This window comes from Micropterus dolomieu, linkage group LG14 (assembly GCF_021292245.1).
Source record: "Micropterus dolomieu isolate WLL.071019.BEF.003 ecotype Adirondacks linkage group LG14, ASM2129224v1, whole genome shotgun sequence".
Classification (NCBI taxonomy): Eukaryota; Metazoa; Chordata; class Actinopteri; order Centrarchiformes; family Centrarchidae; genus Micropterus; species Micropterus dolomieu.
Genome location: NC_060163.1, coordinates 2,944,536 through 2,959,220, shown reverse-complemented (window position 1 = coordinate 2,959,220; position 14,685 = coordinate 2,944,536). Strand labels below are relative to the sequence as shown.

Genomic DNA, 14,685 nt, shown 5'->3' with positions numbered 1-14,685 from the left:
TGCGGCCCCCCAAAGAAATGCCACCCCACACCATTACTGACCCACCCCCAAACCGGTCATGCTGGAGGATGTTGCAGGCAGCAGAACGTTCTCCACGGTGTCTCCAGACTCTGTCACGTCTGTCACATGTGCTCAGTGTGAACCTGCTTTCATCTGTGAAGGGCACGGGGCGCCAGTGGCGAATTTGCCAATCTGGGTGTTCTCTGGCAAATGCCAAACGTCCTTCACGGTGTTGGGCTGTAAGCACAACCCCCACCTGTGGACGTCGGGCCCTCATACCACCCTCATGGAGCCTGTTTCTGACCGTTTGAGCAGACACATGCACACTTGTGGCCTGCTGGAGGTCATTTTGCAGGGCTCTGGCAGTGCTCCTCCTGCTCCTCCTTGCACAAAGGCGGAGGTAGTGGTCCTGCTGCTGGGTTGTTGCCCTCCTACGGCCTCCTCCACGTCTCCTGTACTGGCCTGTCTCCTGGTAGCGCCTCCATGCTCTGGACACTACGCTGACAGACACAGCAAACCTTCTTGCCACAGCTCGCATTGATGTGCCATCCTGGATGAGCTGCACTACCTGAGCCACTTGTGTGGGTTGTAGACTCCGTCTCATGCCACCACTAGAGTGAAAGCACCGCCAGCATTCGAAAATGACCGAAGCATAGGAACTGAGAAGTGGTCTGTGGTCACCACCTGCAGAACCACTTCTTTATTGGCACAACAGCATGTAAAATTGATTGTCAATCAGTGTTGCTTCCTAAGTGGACAGGAGTGATTTGATTTCACAGGAGTGTGATTGACTTGGAGTTACATTGTGTTTCAAGTGTTCCCTTGATTTTTTTGAGCAGTGTATATTAAATACAATTTCTTTGGCAGGTCATTCTAAAATTGTGTTTTTTCACTATCTGTAGCATCAATATGACAAACAGTGGGGCTACGGCTACATACAGACACCCCGCCATACACTGGAGAGCCTCTCTGAGCCGCTAGCTCTGAAATAAGTGATAAACTTATATATAATAAAATGATTACGCTATACGGTATGCTATGTACAAGATGAGAGCTGTAAAACAGGAAATATGTGCATTTTCATCTTAGCTTCCATCTTATAAAAAGGCATATGTTCACTTGCATTGGCTTCACTTGGTAAAAAAAATAAAAAATAAAAAAGGGGGAGTCTTTTGGACAAGTTTCTAAAACATACTGCTGATGGAGAAAGTCAAGGGGGAGACCGAGAGAGGCGGGGCAAGCCGGTGTGTTTGCAGTGAGAGACCAGAGTTGTAGGTGTGTGAGAGTGTGGGGAGAAGGTATTTATCTAAATCTATCAAGTTGTAATATATCATGTTCTTACTCTGTGAGGCGGGGGGCTGCAGCTGGTAGCCCGTCAGCTGACACCAACCCACAGGGTAGAGGTCAGGTGACTCACAGTCCACCCACTGGTCGTACTCATCCTCCCAGCCGTCGAAGTGGATCCTCAGTAGCCGGTGCACAATCCTCGTCACCGTGGCAACACATACCAGCCGTGGCTCCATTAGATCAACAGCCTCCAGCTTCATTCCCTGCCGGAAACCGTGATTGGGAACCTCCTAGAAGACGCAAGGCAGCAAAGACAGTGAAAAAATGTTTATTTTACTCATTTACAATAAAAACACATGCATAAGCTGCTGTAGAGAAGCACTGACACATCCTGAGTCCTGTTAATCAGACAGAACAAGGGAAGGAAATAAGAGGCTATATGTTTGGTGCTGGTCGTTATTGCTACAGGATTTTTTTTAGGGCATTTTTATGCTACGCTCAGTTTTCCCTGGGCCAGGTGTAACTGTGGTGAACACAACTTTGAGGCTATTCAGCTAACACTTTACAATAAAAGCTAACATTCTTAGGTTAAGGTAGTCTTCCAGTCATCATAATCTACCTTGTACCATAAGGACTCTAGTAAATGGTACCAGGTTTAACAACTGTCAGTATATCCTAATGGGTTTGTCCTTCCTTCCAGAGGCCCTATATGATATACACATGCTGTATCAACAAGTTGGGGATGATTTCATTGGTCAACACTACACCTGGCATTCTATTGGTTGGGGGGGGATTCTGACAGGGTTATTACACAGAAAAACCTGGGAGCAGAGCACAAATCTCAGAAAAGACGTTTCACAAGCACACAGAAACAGCCTGAGCGCGAGGAGAAGGGCTGAAGCTGGAACGCAGAAAGTTTGTGCGAGCATCAAGCACCCAGTTTGAGCAGCAGCTGAGCAAATCTAAGCGTTTTGAAGGGAAGCATTACAAAATCTGAACGGGAAATTAATCAATTTTGATCTCCAATTGTAAGACGACGCTCTTGAATAAAGATCGGAAAATAATCCCATAGCTATAATAATCAGACTTGCTCAAAATAGCCAATGCATCATGACAAAACACACGTCCGACATACTGAGGAGGAAATGGTGCCGAGGCAGAGCGAGACAGGGAAAGGGCAAGAAGAGGAGACACTTCTGCTACATCAGCAGACCGACAGCAGCTGCAGATGCAGTTGTAACACAAGACGAAATATCACAAAATGAACGGGACATAATGGAGGCGTCAGAGCAAGGCAGCAATGCGTTGATCGAACCTACACGTGTGACAAGCCATCGCGATTTCAGTGCTCTTTTGCAAGTTCACAGTAAAGTTGAAAAAGTTGTGCATCCCTCCTAGCTAGAATGTTCTGGTCAAAAATGCATTGTGCATCACAGAGTCTGTCCAATCAGAACTACACATAGGCGGGATATCTGTCGTGTTAACGGATTACATTACATTTATTCATTTAGCTGACGATTTTATCCAAAGCGGCTTACAATCGCTTTACATGTCAGAGGTCGCACGCCTCTGGAGCAACTAGGGGTTAAGTGTCTTGCTCAGGGACACAATGGTGGATGTCACTGTGGGGAATTGAACCCAGGTCTCTCACATGTGTCTTATCCACTGCTCCATCACCACCACAGATCTAACAGTAGTAAAGTATAATGTACATACGGAGGACAAATTAAAGGAAAAACCTGAATAAATATGATATAAATGATAAAATATACATTTTTAACCCATTTATTGACGTCTGTGACTGTCTGATGATCTATATCTGCTGTACTCCGATCTCTCTGGATCTCAATGAGATGACCTGATTAAATAAAGGTGGTTTGGTGACTCATAAATAAAACTAACATCTGTACAAAAACTAACTGAAGACTGATTTCTTATAAACACACCACAAAACCTGGATCTACAGGAAAACAGTTCTTTTAAGATGTCGACTGAAAAAACTAAACAAAGACTGTCATTCAATACCACTAATCAGAACGGTACTGAGTTTATCTGCTGCTTTCTGATTTTAGATGTAGTGCTATGAAAAACCCTGTTATCCTTTTTTATAACCAGAAAAATAATACCAGAAGACATCTTAATAATGAACACAAACACAGTGGAGAAACCATTAATAAAGCCTACCTTGTTAAAGAGCTTGACAGGAGCAGCTATTGAACCTGTTTCTCTGAGGTAGTCAAACCATTTAAGTGGCAGTTTAGTGTACCCTGGGGAACAGAGTCAGTGTTGAGACCAGAACATTAAGAAACCATATGCAAGAAGATGTTATTAAACTACTTCTAACCAATAAGTTCACCTGGAGAGAAATGGTATTTAACACAATATAGAGGCTCCGTATGGAAGATTTCAAGTGTCTAAATAAAAACAAATCAAACCAGGAAACATACAGGTGATATTTAGGTTTTTGTATCTAATAACTGAATTTATTGGTTTTCATTGAGACGTGAATTTTCCATGCCGCATTAAAATCAAATCACAACACAGAATCACAAAAAGGAAAGAGATGTGGGGCAGCAAAGCTCTGTCATCAGGAGGCGCAAGGAGGGGTTTTCCTTTTTCAGACAAACACACTGACTGTTTTAAGGGATATGAATCCAGCTGCTGAGAGAGAGTTTACTGGAAAAGAGAAACAGCTCCCTTGTGCTTCCTCATGAAAACTAATGTATTTGGTTTTGGTGGCTCCACACTGTCATCTGCTGGACAACACTGAAATAAAACACACCTTCTAATTTTGTTTTCAGGTTTGTGATTTGATTTAAATGTGTGGCATGGACAATTCATGCCATTCAGTTATAACAGACAACATGTGAAATAACTGTACTTTTAAAATATACTTTTTTTCAGTTAATAACAGTAAGTAAAGTAAATGCATCCATAAAAGAAAATACGTGTAACAATGTGTATTGTATTTAACTTTATTTCTGTGTTTGATTTGTTTTTTTTTTTTTATTTATTTATTTATTTATCAAATCTTCCTTAGATCTCTCAGTTGGAGCAAACGACCATTAGATTTCTGAAGGGAAAAGAAACAAAGACGTGAGTGTACAGTACCTCTTGGGGGCGTGAGTTCAATGTTGTTGATTTCACAGAAGCCGACAGGGAAGATGGAAGGGGAGGTGCTGTGGTAGCAGAACCAGTCTGACCCGTCCACTGCCTCCGAACCGTCGATCCCAATCATGAGGTACCCGTCTGCCAACACCTACGGTAAACAGCAGGCATCAGCTGAGGTTAGTCCGGAGCACCCGAGAGAAAGGCACTTTTAAATAAAGAACAGCAACTAACGCTTTATTTACTCTGCCGACCTGACACACAAGCATCTCATCACATAACATTCACGTGGAGTCCAGAAACGCACTTACCTTTCTTACAGTGGCTACACATATAGCTGAGAGGTTGAGGGGGTCAATTGCTTCTAACTTCATCCCGTCTTTGAACCAGTCCCCACTCTGGTCCACATCTTTCACCTGAGAGAAAAAAGACAAATAGAGAATTATTATTTGAAATGTGGTTTAATCAGATAGGGTGCTATTAGAACGCCCACAGGGGATTATAATAATATAATAGTCACCCCTTAATATTACATCTAAAAGCCCACCGAGCCTTACTTGTACATGAGAATGAAAAGCAACACCATCTCTGTTACATACCAGGGCTCTGTTCTTCAATTGTGGTTTAACAAAATCTGGCTAACAACCCTGTCCTCATCTAGCCAATTGGTTATTGAACGCAGTTTGAGGAGTGACTTCTTCATCCTGGATGACTGTATCTTGAATTGCAGTGTGCCCTTATTTTGAAATAAAAACAACCCGAGTACAGACTTGAAACCCTGATGAGCAATTAGGCTGCTGATCATGTGATTGCAGTTACAAGAGGTAAGTGTGTGGAACCCTCCCAGCATGCACTGCGTGGACAGAAGTCTCATTTTCTAAGTGTCTGCACATTGCTACCACTGTTTTTTGTTCTACATTAGGCTCCACAATGTTTGCACTGTTTCCACACTGTTAAAACAGGTAGACGTGGCCGGCGTCTGTGGTCAGGTTCTCCTTTGTTGACGTGCAGTGAAAATCATAAGCTGAGATGAAAATGAAACCTCACTAACCTCTGAAAAAGCAGCTTTAATCCTGTAAAGAATGTGCAGCAAACTGAGCTCAACAGTTAATAATTCAGTTTTAACATGCAAATGACAGATTCCCATTTTAATGTCAAATTAAATTCCATTTATTCTGGTCTTTTAGTTGAGTTTTTGTCTTTTTGTAGAAACTAAAAACTAAGCTTTAGTTTAGATGTCTTTTTTTTATCACGTGCAGCCTGGTAACGCCAGACTAATCTGCAAATGCCTATGAGTCTGGAACCTCTCAGTTCATTTTTAATTTCCAAGGGGCGCAGACCAAAATGCCTCTGGATCAAGCGAGACAGTGAAGCTGACCAAAGCCTGCATGGAGGGTTCCACGTAGCCAAGACCCTGTAACATCCCTTCGCACATGGGAGATGTAACCGTCTTGTTTTGATAAGAAGCTCTCTGGAAATCTAAAAAGCCTATTCTGCCATCAGTGACGCTATGTTGATGTTTGGCAAGCGAGCCTTGTAGTTGGACTAACGAAACAAAGTCACAATGCAAGTCAGAGAAACTTTTTGTTGGTGTAGCCCTGCAGCTACCAGAATTACGGGGTTTCTGCCGTTGGTCTTTGTCATTAAACCACACTTGGCACCACAGCTAATAAAAGGTACCAGGTCGCTTTATTGATTACACGTATCACAAAATTGTCTACTCACAAACAAAATACAAAATAGGGCTGGACGATATGGCCAAAAATGTTATCACGATAAAAGGTTTCATATCTTTCGATATGGATAATTATCACGATAAGTATCAAATCTTTATTTCTTTGGAGTTTAAAGGCTGATTTTTGCTACTGAGGGAAAGTTGAAGAAACATGATTGTTAATTGTGGTTTAAACTCGTGTTTATGGTCAGCACTTGAGGCCAAACAGTGGATCACATCACAAATCTGAGGTAGAACATTCAAAACAATTATGAACAATCTTTTTCAACACATATGCATGAGTAAAATTAAGTAAAAGCTTTTTCAGTCCTTTTTCCTCAACAAAATAAACATCTTAATAAAAAATTAAGTCCTAATTCGTGTATGATTCAAGTGAATAAAATCTAATATTTATTATATTGTTGTTCAAAAAAAATTATATTGCGATAATTATTGTTGTTTTATTGTCCAGCTCTAATACAAAAAATGATAAAATTATATACAGAAATAAAACTATTTCACATGGTGCAGGCTGAGGATGGATTAAAGAGTCTCACAGCCAGATACCTCTGTATCTCTTTATGTAACTGTTGGTAAGCTGCACTTTGGCAGGTTTGGGCTTAAGGAGCTGTTGCTCTGACAACAGTTGATGAAGAATTTTAAGCAGCTTTGAAGAACCCAAAAATTTAGACTCATGTCAAATCGTCAGCGGTTTATTCAGGATATCTTTGTTATCCAAGAACAGGGTCTGCAATGACTGATGATGACAAACTAGCACATCCATTCAAACCGCAGCTGTAGGACTCTCTCTCTCTCTCTCTCTCTTATGAGAACAAAAATAGACATTTTCTCTTTTGTATTACCTTCTGGAAGAAGTCTGCAGGAGCATCAACTTGACCTTCAATTTTCTTTGTAACATCTGAAAAATAAATTGACAAGGTAAAATGACTTGCCATGCCTAAACCAAATGGTTAGACACAGTAGAAGCTGAGAATGAGCTGGCCTCAGAGAACACTGACTGGTCAGACAACAAAATAATGGCTTGATTCACTATGAGCATAAGTAGCTATTATTAAGACACACAGCAGCAGGTCATAACATTCGTGATAGACTGATTAATCGGGCCAATTATCTGGCATTTTGAGATAACCAGCATTGCCGAGTGCCTGGCGCTCACAAGGCCGATAAACAAAAACGGTCTGCAGACAAAACCGCAGGCTGCCTGTCAGTGAGCTGCTGTGAAACGATGTTTGCGCTCCCTCTTGGGAGTTTTGGGAAGGTAGTGAAATAGTTTCCTCAGTCACCATTGTCTTTTCTAAATGTTAACATGTTTCTCCCACCCTAAATGACAGCTGAAAACACTTACAAACTAGTGTTAAATATATATGTTATAATATATAGAATGATGCATTTAAATGCCGTTGCTTCTGAAACGTTCCTGGTTAAGTAAGATGACATGTATATAGATTGTGCTCAGCAAGGAATAATATGTGACCTTTCTTTTGATATTGGCATTATATATCCGCATTGGCTCCCCTGCACTCTAAATATCGGCATCAGTAAACACCCACAGTGGTTTTTAGTTCCAGTACTCGAAGGATATTCAGTGCAGAACTGAAGTCTAAGCTGAAGCTCAGACAGGACATTTAAAGGGGCGGTCCACTCATTTTACACACCAACATCAGTTTATATCTTAGTACTACATGGAGTATTACCCATCCTGTAAAATCTTTTGTATAATGTCTTCTATGTCTTTGAGCCCTGTCAGGTCTGAGAAAACCTTTATGGTGTCAACAAGGACATGATGGCTTGACTTGGAGAACTGATACATTTATAACGGAAAACCTACGCAAAACAAACAAGTGTATAACAAGTGATGCACATCATGTTCATAAAAGCTTTAAATGATGAGTCTGGAGATATTCTATAATTGTCTTCTTGTCAAAAAATCTCATGAAAAAAAATAAAATAAATCAACATGGGCACATTAGTTCATCAAGAATCAAGTGCATGTAAAGACTAGTTCACACTAGGCAGCTACTTTTTCACTGCAAAACCATTGAAACATTTCACGTGTGTTTTCTTGACAAAACGTGATTTGGAGACCAGCCGTCTGGTGTCAGCTCGCGTAGTGTGCGACCCCGTCCCTGATCAGTCACGTAGTGTGAACGCCACAACGACATCAAGACTCCCGTCACAAGACTGCAAGTTGTGTAGTGTGAGCGGCACGACGATCGGCCGACACTGAAAGTCGTGTAGTCTGCGTGAGCCTTTAAACATTCTGCTGCCTGAGAGCAGTTCCCAACAAACGCACTACATCTTCCTATTTGAGTAACAATTGCTAAAAACTACAGTGCCCAGCTTTTCATAGGATTTGTGGACAATTACAAAAATACAGAATCTCACCGGCCTTATCGTTTAAAGCTTTTCCTTTTTATTTTAACTCATTTAATGTCATTAATAGTGTCAAATTTCCAGATAGTATTAAACGCCTTCAATAATGTGCACACCAAGTGCAATCACATTCTGTTAATTCTAAAAGTAGAAACAGCTGTAACTGTTATAACTTATTCGAACACCACGTAAACTTAAATGTTACCGGATCTTTCCAAACTCACCTGATCGTTTGAAGCGATGTCCGATGCTACGCGACCAGCCTATATTATGGATGAGGGGGCTGTACATGTGGCACCAGAAGTCATCTGACCGGTCCTGGCTCTCCTCATAAACCAGCCTGAGGCGACCTCCGATTACCTGCTCCACCAGAGCGACCCGTGTCCGGCACAGGTAGTTCTTATCCACCACCTCCACCCGCATCAGCTTCTTGAAGGGGAACTGCAAGTTCTCGTGTACCTATGTTGGAAAATGATCCACGGGTTTAACAAAGGCAAAGGCAGAGTGTCACTGTTCATTGATGGTTTTAGTTTAGAGATTTTATATATATATATATATATATATATATATAGAGCTATCTCACTTTTGGGAGGAGTCGCACGAAAAACTTTAATTATTTTTGAAAACATTATCAAATTTGGAGATGTTTCATCAACATATTTGCCTTACCTTGGCATTAAAGTCAGGTGGCAGTGTTTTAGATCCAGTGAGACGCTTCACAAGAAAGGCTTTCCAGTTAGAGTACTTATGCTGTATGCCTGTACGGGAGATTACACCAAATAAAAAAAAATCAACAACAAATACCACCAACTGTCCCAGAGCATCCAAGAACCATGAATAAGTTTGACTCACTTTTTGGAGGTACAAGGGGTTTGCCACTTGAAGCACACCATCCCACTGGGTGCACCTCAGGGATACAGAGATTGGACCAGAAGTCCTTACTGGTATCGTTGTCAAAGCCCTCATACCGCAGGAGAGCCTTGAACCCTGCACAACGACATAAAACACAAACGTCAGCCGTCAAAGCAACTTTTAGTTAAGGTCCACTTCCTTTCTCGTTCTAGACTTTCAGCCCTATCGCATGGTCTCCATCAACTGATGAGGTTTGCTCAGTTGTCAGGAAACTGTAGATGTTGTGTCAGTGAGCAAGTAAAGCTTCAAAAGAGCATGCAAAGGATTCAAAACAAAGAGATTAAAATGTGACAGATTATTATTGCGTACATCTATATATATATTGCATGTTACTATGGTTACTTGTTATAATTATCAGATTTACATTACCGCTAAGACATAAATCCGTTATATAATAGCAATGCACAAAGGTACAAGCACGTGATGAAAATAAAGCCATATCTTGAAACAAACAAACAAAAACTTTGAAAGGTTGAAATCTAAACAAATGTTTTGCAAGATTGAAAGTTAAGTTAGGAAGGCTTGTGTAGTGTTTTTTTTCCTGGTGTGCATATGTTGTGGAAAAACGTTTTGAAAGGGAGAATTTTTATTTTGGAAACTTTCAATGTACATTTGTACTGCAGGAAGGAGTCCTGAAACTTGGAAATAAGCGAGCATGTTTGCACTTCCGGTTCCCATGTTTTTTTTTAATGGATTTTGGGTTAGATGCCAGACATGAAGGTCTGTGTTTAACACAATATTAACTGATTTTTACATACGACAAATAAGACTCTTGGACTTCGAAGCTTTTACGTGTCTTAAAAAAGGTGGTTGCTTACAAGAAGCTAAATGAGAGTACAGAGGTTGTCGGGGACATTAAACGTCATCACGCTGAACAGCGCAAAACCAAACTACAAGCTGGAAGCTTAGTGGTGGTGACGTCATGTGACCGCGGCGTAGTTTGTTTACAGCCTAACCCATTAGCTGTTTTTTTTTTTGTTTTTTTATATCTGCCGATTGCATTTCCACAAAATAGGGTGAAGAGTCTCCCCATTAGGAGATTCTCCACATTTATGCACGAGACACAGCAGCGTAACTTCACTGGTTTTTTAAATCTCCCAACATGCTGACAGGATTGTTCAAGATCTAATGTTAATAATGTTCTGTGATCTTCTACACATCCAAAAAGGTCTCCTACACACAGAGAAAAAACTGTTTGGAGCTCCACCAGAGTGTCAAAACATGGATTTCAGAAGCTACATGTTTAATTCTGTTCCCTCTATCCTGTCAAGTTTAGAACGACAGTTTTGAGTTTCGCTGCTTAAATGTCCGACGATATTTGCTGTGAGCTTATTTCGCGCATGGAAACATAAAACGACTGACAGCAGCCTCTCTAATCATTAAAGAAATACAACATTATAACAAAAATCACCTGGAAGAGAGAGATGTCATCATGAGGATGCAGACGTATCATAGAACAGACGAGCGAATATATCATGGACACTTTTAAGGTAGATTTGTCCTTTCACCAAATTTCTTTTAACTACCTGTAGAAGTAGTTTTACCTGCTAGCTTAATGATTTCTGCTATCCAGTACACTTTAGTGGAGAGGTTGGTGTCGGAGTTCAACACTTCGATCCTCACTCCTTCTTCTATGCCTTCCCAGCATGTCCCCATGGGGGCCTGAAGCAAAGAGGAAACAGTGAAGCTATTTAGTCAAACAAAGCAAAGATTAGAGGTCGCTACCTACTCAACACTTCTTACTTACGTGCTTGAAGCAGCTGACTGGAGCTCCGATCGTGTTATTGCTACAAATATACCGACCCCAGTCAAAGCTCTCTGCAGGGACCACTGACAGAAACAAGAAACAGTGTTAAGTTTATCTGAACAGAGCACCACACTCACCCCATTAACCATTACTATTGCTTTTTGATAACATACCTGCTTTTGATTTGGCCTGGTTCTGCTGACTTGCTTGGTACTGGGCGTAAGCTGCCAACTTTGCCATTAGAGGCTGTTTCTGTAAGACCTTCGCCTTTTTTGTTGGTGGTTTGCCCTTGCAAAACAAAGCAGAGATCAATACTTGCGTAATGATATAGGTTTAATCTTAAAATATTGATTGTAGTTGCTTATAATTAACAGTTACCTGGAGTCTTGCCAAGATGCTAGCTTTTTTGGAATTTGAGGAATAACTTCTAGAACAGGACACACTGCAGAAGCGCTTGGTTTTTGAGTAAAAAGCATCTCGTACTCCGACCATCCCACACATCTCACAAGTGGCTGTGAGAGAGACCACAAAACAGACGCATATAATGTGTTAAAATCATGAGACATGCTGGCACATTATTGTTTCCCACTCACATGATGATATGAGAACCACACAAAGCGTAAGTTCCCAACATAGTTCCATGCACTGACCCATTCCAGCCTTGCCGTCTGGATAAGTATAGACTTGACCATTGTTCTTGATGATGGGCAGGCTGGCAGGGATGGAGGGCACCACCTCATCCTCGCTGTCCTCCGAACTGGAGCTACTGGTAGACTCCTCGCTACAGCTGTCATAGCCATCAAACATCCCGAATGAGTCTCTCCGCTTACGCTCTGAACGTGGGGTGCGTTCAGCCTTTACAATCAAGGAAAAAAGAGTCTAAATAAATGGAATACTTTAAGGCTACTAACAATGATTATCTTCCTTAATAATTAATCTCATGATTCTTCTTATTATTATATATATTATTATACATTTAAGAAGCAAGAACATGTGACATTTTGTGTTTTTTGATTACATTACTACATAAACATTCTATGTTGATAACTAATCAATTATTTGTTTCTGCATTAAAATATTTGTAAAAATTTTTATAAAAAAGGGGGAAAAAGATTAAAAATCTAGATCAGTGGTTTTCACACTTTTTCATGTCGAAGACCCCTAAACTGACACAAAATAGACCACGGACCCCCCATTTGATACGATTTTGCCCCTATTTCTTTCAGATGTTTTACTACAGAAAGTGTATGAAACCCATGACAGAAATAGTCTCACATTCTGTCTTTGTGTTACTTGTGGATGAAATTACAGTGAAAGTAAATTAGTCCCCTTTTTGCTGGGGACCCCCTGGAGCCCACTTTGAGAACCACTGTTCTAGTTTATATTTTACGGTCTCTTTAAAATGTTTTGTAATCTGACCCGGGAAGCTCGATGTGGAAGCCAATTGTAAAATGTTTTGCAAAGATGTTCAGAAAAGCCAAACCTAACTAAAATTATTCCCGTGATAATGTATAAAAAAGGTAATAACATTACGTCTTGCTCGTTCTGTGCAACGTTATGGGATCCGGAACATTGTGAAATTATTTACTGTTGCTATAGCCTGCCCACTTCCTCCTCTGAGCATCACAGGTGACATCCTACTGGCTACGACAATATAATTTAGCCAGCAATACTGCTGAAAGAAAAAACTCTGTGCCAGACAGTAAAGACCTATTAAACGTACAGTGTTCGAAACAGAAAAGCTAGCTAAAATATAAGCTCAAATAAGGGGCGGCCTTGTTGGAAATAGCTCATAATGCTAACTAGCGTTAGCAAAGCTAGCTAGCGGAAATCTATTTTCCAAGGTTTTATTCACAAAAGCATACCACACTTTTCACTTGCATATCAAACATAAACTTTAACATATGTAGTTAAAATAAGTATGAGGTTATTTTGATTGAGCATCTGTTTTTGGAGAGCTTTCTAGTATTTAACACTGGATGACCCACTAGCTAGCTACCATAAATAGATAACAACAAAGGAGGAGCGCTAGCCTAAGCAAATCCTCCTAGGATCGCGGCCCTAAAATGTTCAAATTCACTCACCAAATCCCTTGCGTCTTCCATCAGCTCTTCATATAGATAACGTTCTAGTTAACTGTGCTGCCCAATGCAAACGAAACCCCTATGCTGGGGATAAATCTGGCTTTGAAATACCAAAGTCTAAATGACTACTACCAAATCGGATATCAACAAATTGCTCTGCTGCTTCTGCGCATGTGCGAGTGTAACCTACTTTCATGTGATTGGTGAATCCAGAATGGAGGTCATCGACCCACACAGAAACAAAACAGTGGACTCCGCGATGGGAATGAATGAATGGCCTCTTCAATTTAAGAACAGAAAACTAAAATAAAAGTTCTCCACAGCACTCCTGTGTCAAACCAACAGCAATACAAACAAAGGGAATATTCACTGTTTGTTTTTTTTTTGTTTTTTTACATAAAGTCACTCTTATCAGTTGCTTAGAGGCATACATGACTTTTAAGATTAAGATTTATATTAAAGGTGGGGGGGCAGAAGGAAAGAGAACACACGGTAGCACAATGCAAATTTCACATAGAAGTGAAGTAATATTAATGCTAGTGGTAATAAAATAAATATCATTAAAATAATAGTAATAACAATAATAATAATAATAAGACTCTAATAATTTTAGCAGCGGATGTTGAGCAGGAACATGGGGGCAGTAGGTGGTTTGTAACCACAGATCCAGACTCTGCAGCTCTGGAGTAGAGAGGAGAGGGACGACAGGGGCGCAAAACTACAGGAGAGGGAGGAAGATGAGTTAGTAACATGCATCAGTGCAATAGGAATGCATACAGATGAGAGGAAGAGGGGGAGAGAGGAATCACTGGATTCCTCCTGGTAGTGTAGGCCTATAGTCGCATAACTAAGGGATGGTTCAGGACTCACCTGAGCCAGCCCTAACTATAAGCTTTATCAAAGAAGAAAGCCTTCAGCCTACTCTTAAAATGTGGAGATGCCTGAACGCTCTGGCACCCATTCTACTTTTGGAGACCTCAGGAACCACAAGTAACCCTGCATTCTGGGAGCACAGTGCTCTGGTGGGGTAATAAGGTACTACAAGCTCTTTAAAACATGATTATGCATCGGTGCCTGACCAATAAATGCCAATGAAATGTTCCAGTCTCTGTAATATGATGGATGGTCAATGGTGTCGAATGCACTAAGATCTAACAAGACCAGTACAGAGACGAGTCCTTTGTCTGATGCAATTCATCTGTAATTTTCAGATTTTTAAGTCTGATTGGCTAAACCCCTGAAACAAGAGTGGGATTTTTAAGAAGAGGTTTAATTACAGCTACTTTAAAGGACTGTGGTACATAGTACCTGTTAACAAGATTGATCATGTCTAGTAATGAAGTGGTAACTAAGGGTAAAACTTCTTTAAGCAGCCTAGTTGGGATGGGGTCTTACAGACAGGCTGGTGGTGAAGAAATCACTGAAGTTAGTGAATACTG

General features: G+C 40.7%; 1 protein-coding gene across 1 annotated transcript in view; it reads right to left on the bottom strand.

Annotated features, from left to right (window-relative positions):
- The window catches only part of mbtd1 (mbt domain containing 1), a 20,330-nt gene extending 6,943 nt beyond the window's left edge, over nt 1-13,387 (bottom strand). Inside the window, exons 1-14 of the mRNA XM_046068901.1 lie at nt 13,247-13,387; nt 11,813-12,017; nt 11,541-11,674; nt 11,336-11,450; nt 11,163-11,245; nt 10,960-11,077; nt 9,356-9,490; nt 9,173-9,261; nt 8,728-8,962; nt 6,973-7,028; nt 4,707-4,811; nt 4,399-4,546; nt 3,472-3,554; nt 1,343-1,577 (exon numbers count right to left, since the gene is read on the bottom strand). Of these exons, the coding sequence (XP_045924857.1) occupies nt 1,343-1,577; nt 3,472-3,554; nt 4,399-4,546; nt 4,707-4,811; nt 6,973-7,028; nt 8,728-8,962; nt 9,173-9,261; nt 9,356-9,490; nt 10,960-11,077; nt 11,163-11,245; nt 11,336-11,450; nt 11,541-11,674; nt 11,813-12,017; nt 13,247-13,267 (1,762 nt within the window). The 5' untranslated portion in view covers nt 13,268-13,387. The remainder of the gene's footprint in view (nt 1-1,342; nt 1,578-3,471; nt 3,555-4,398; nt 4,547-4,706; nt 4,812-6,972; nt 7,029-8,727; nt 8,963-9,172; nt 9,262-9,355; nt 9,491-10,959; nt 11,078-11,162; nt 11,246-11,335; nt 11,451-11,540; nt 11,675-11,812; nt 12,018-13,246) is intronic.
- Between the last annotated feature and the right edge of the window lie 1,298 nt (nt 13,388-14,685).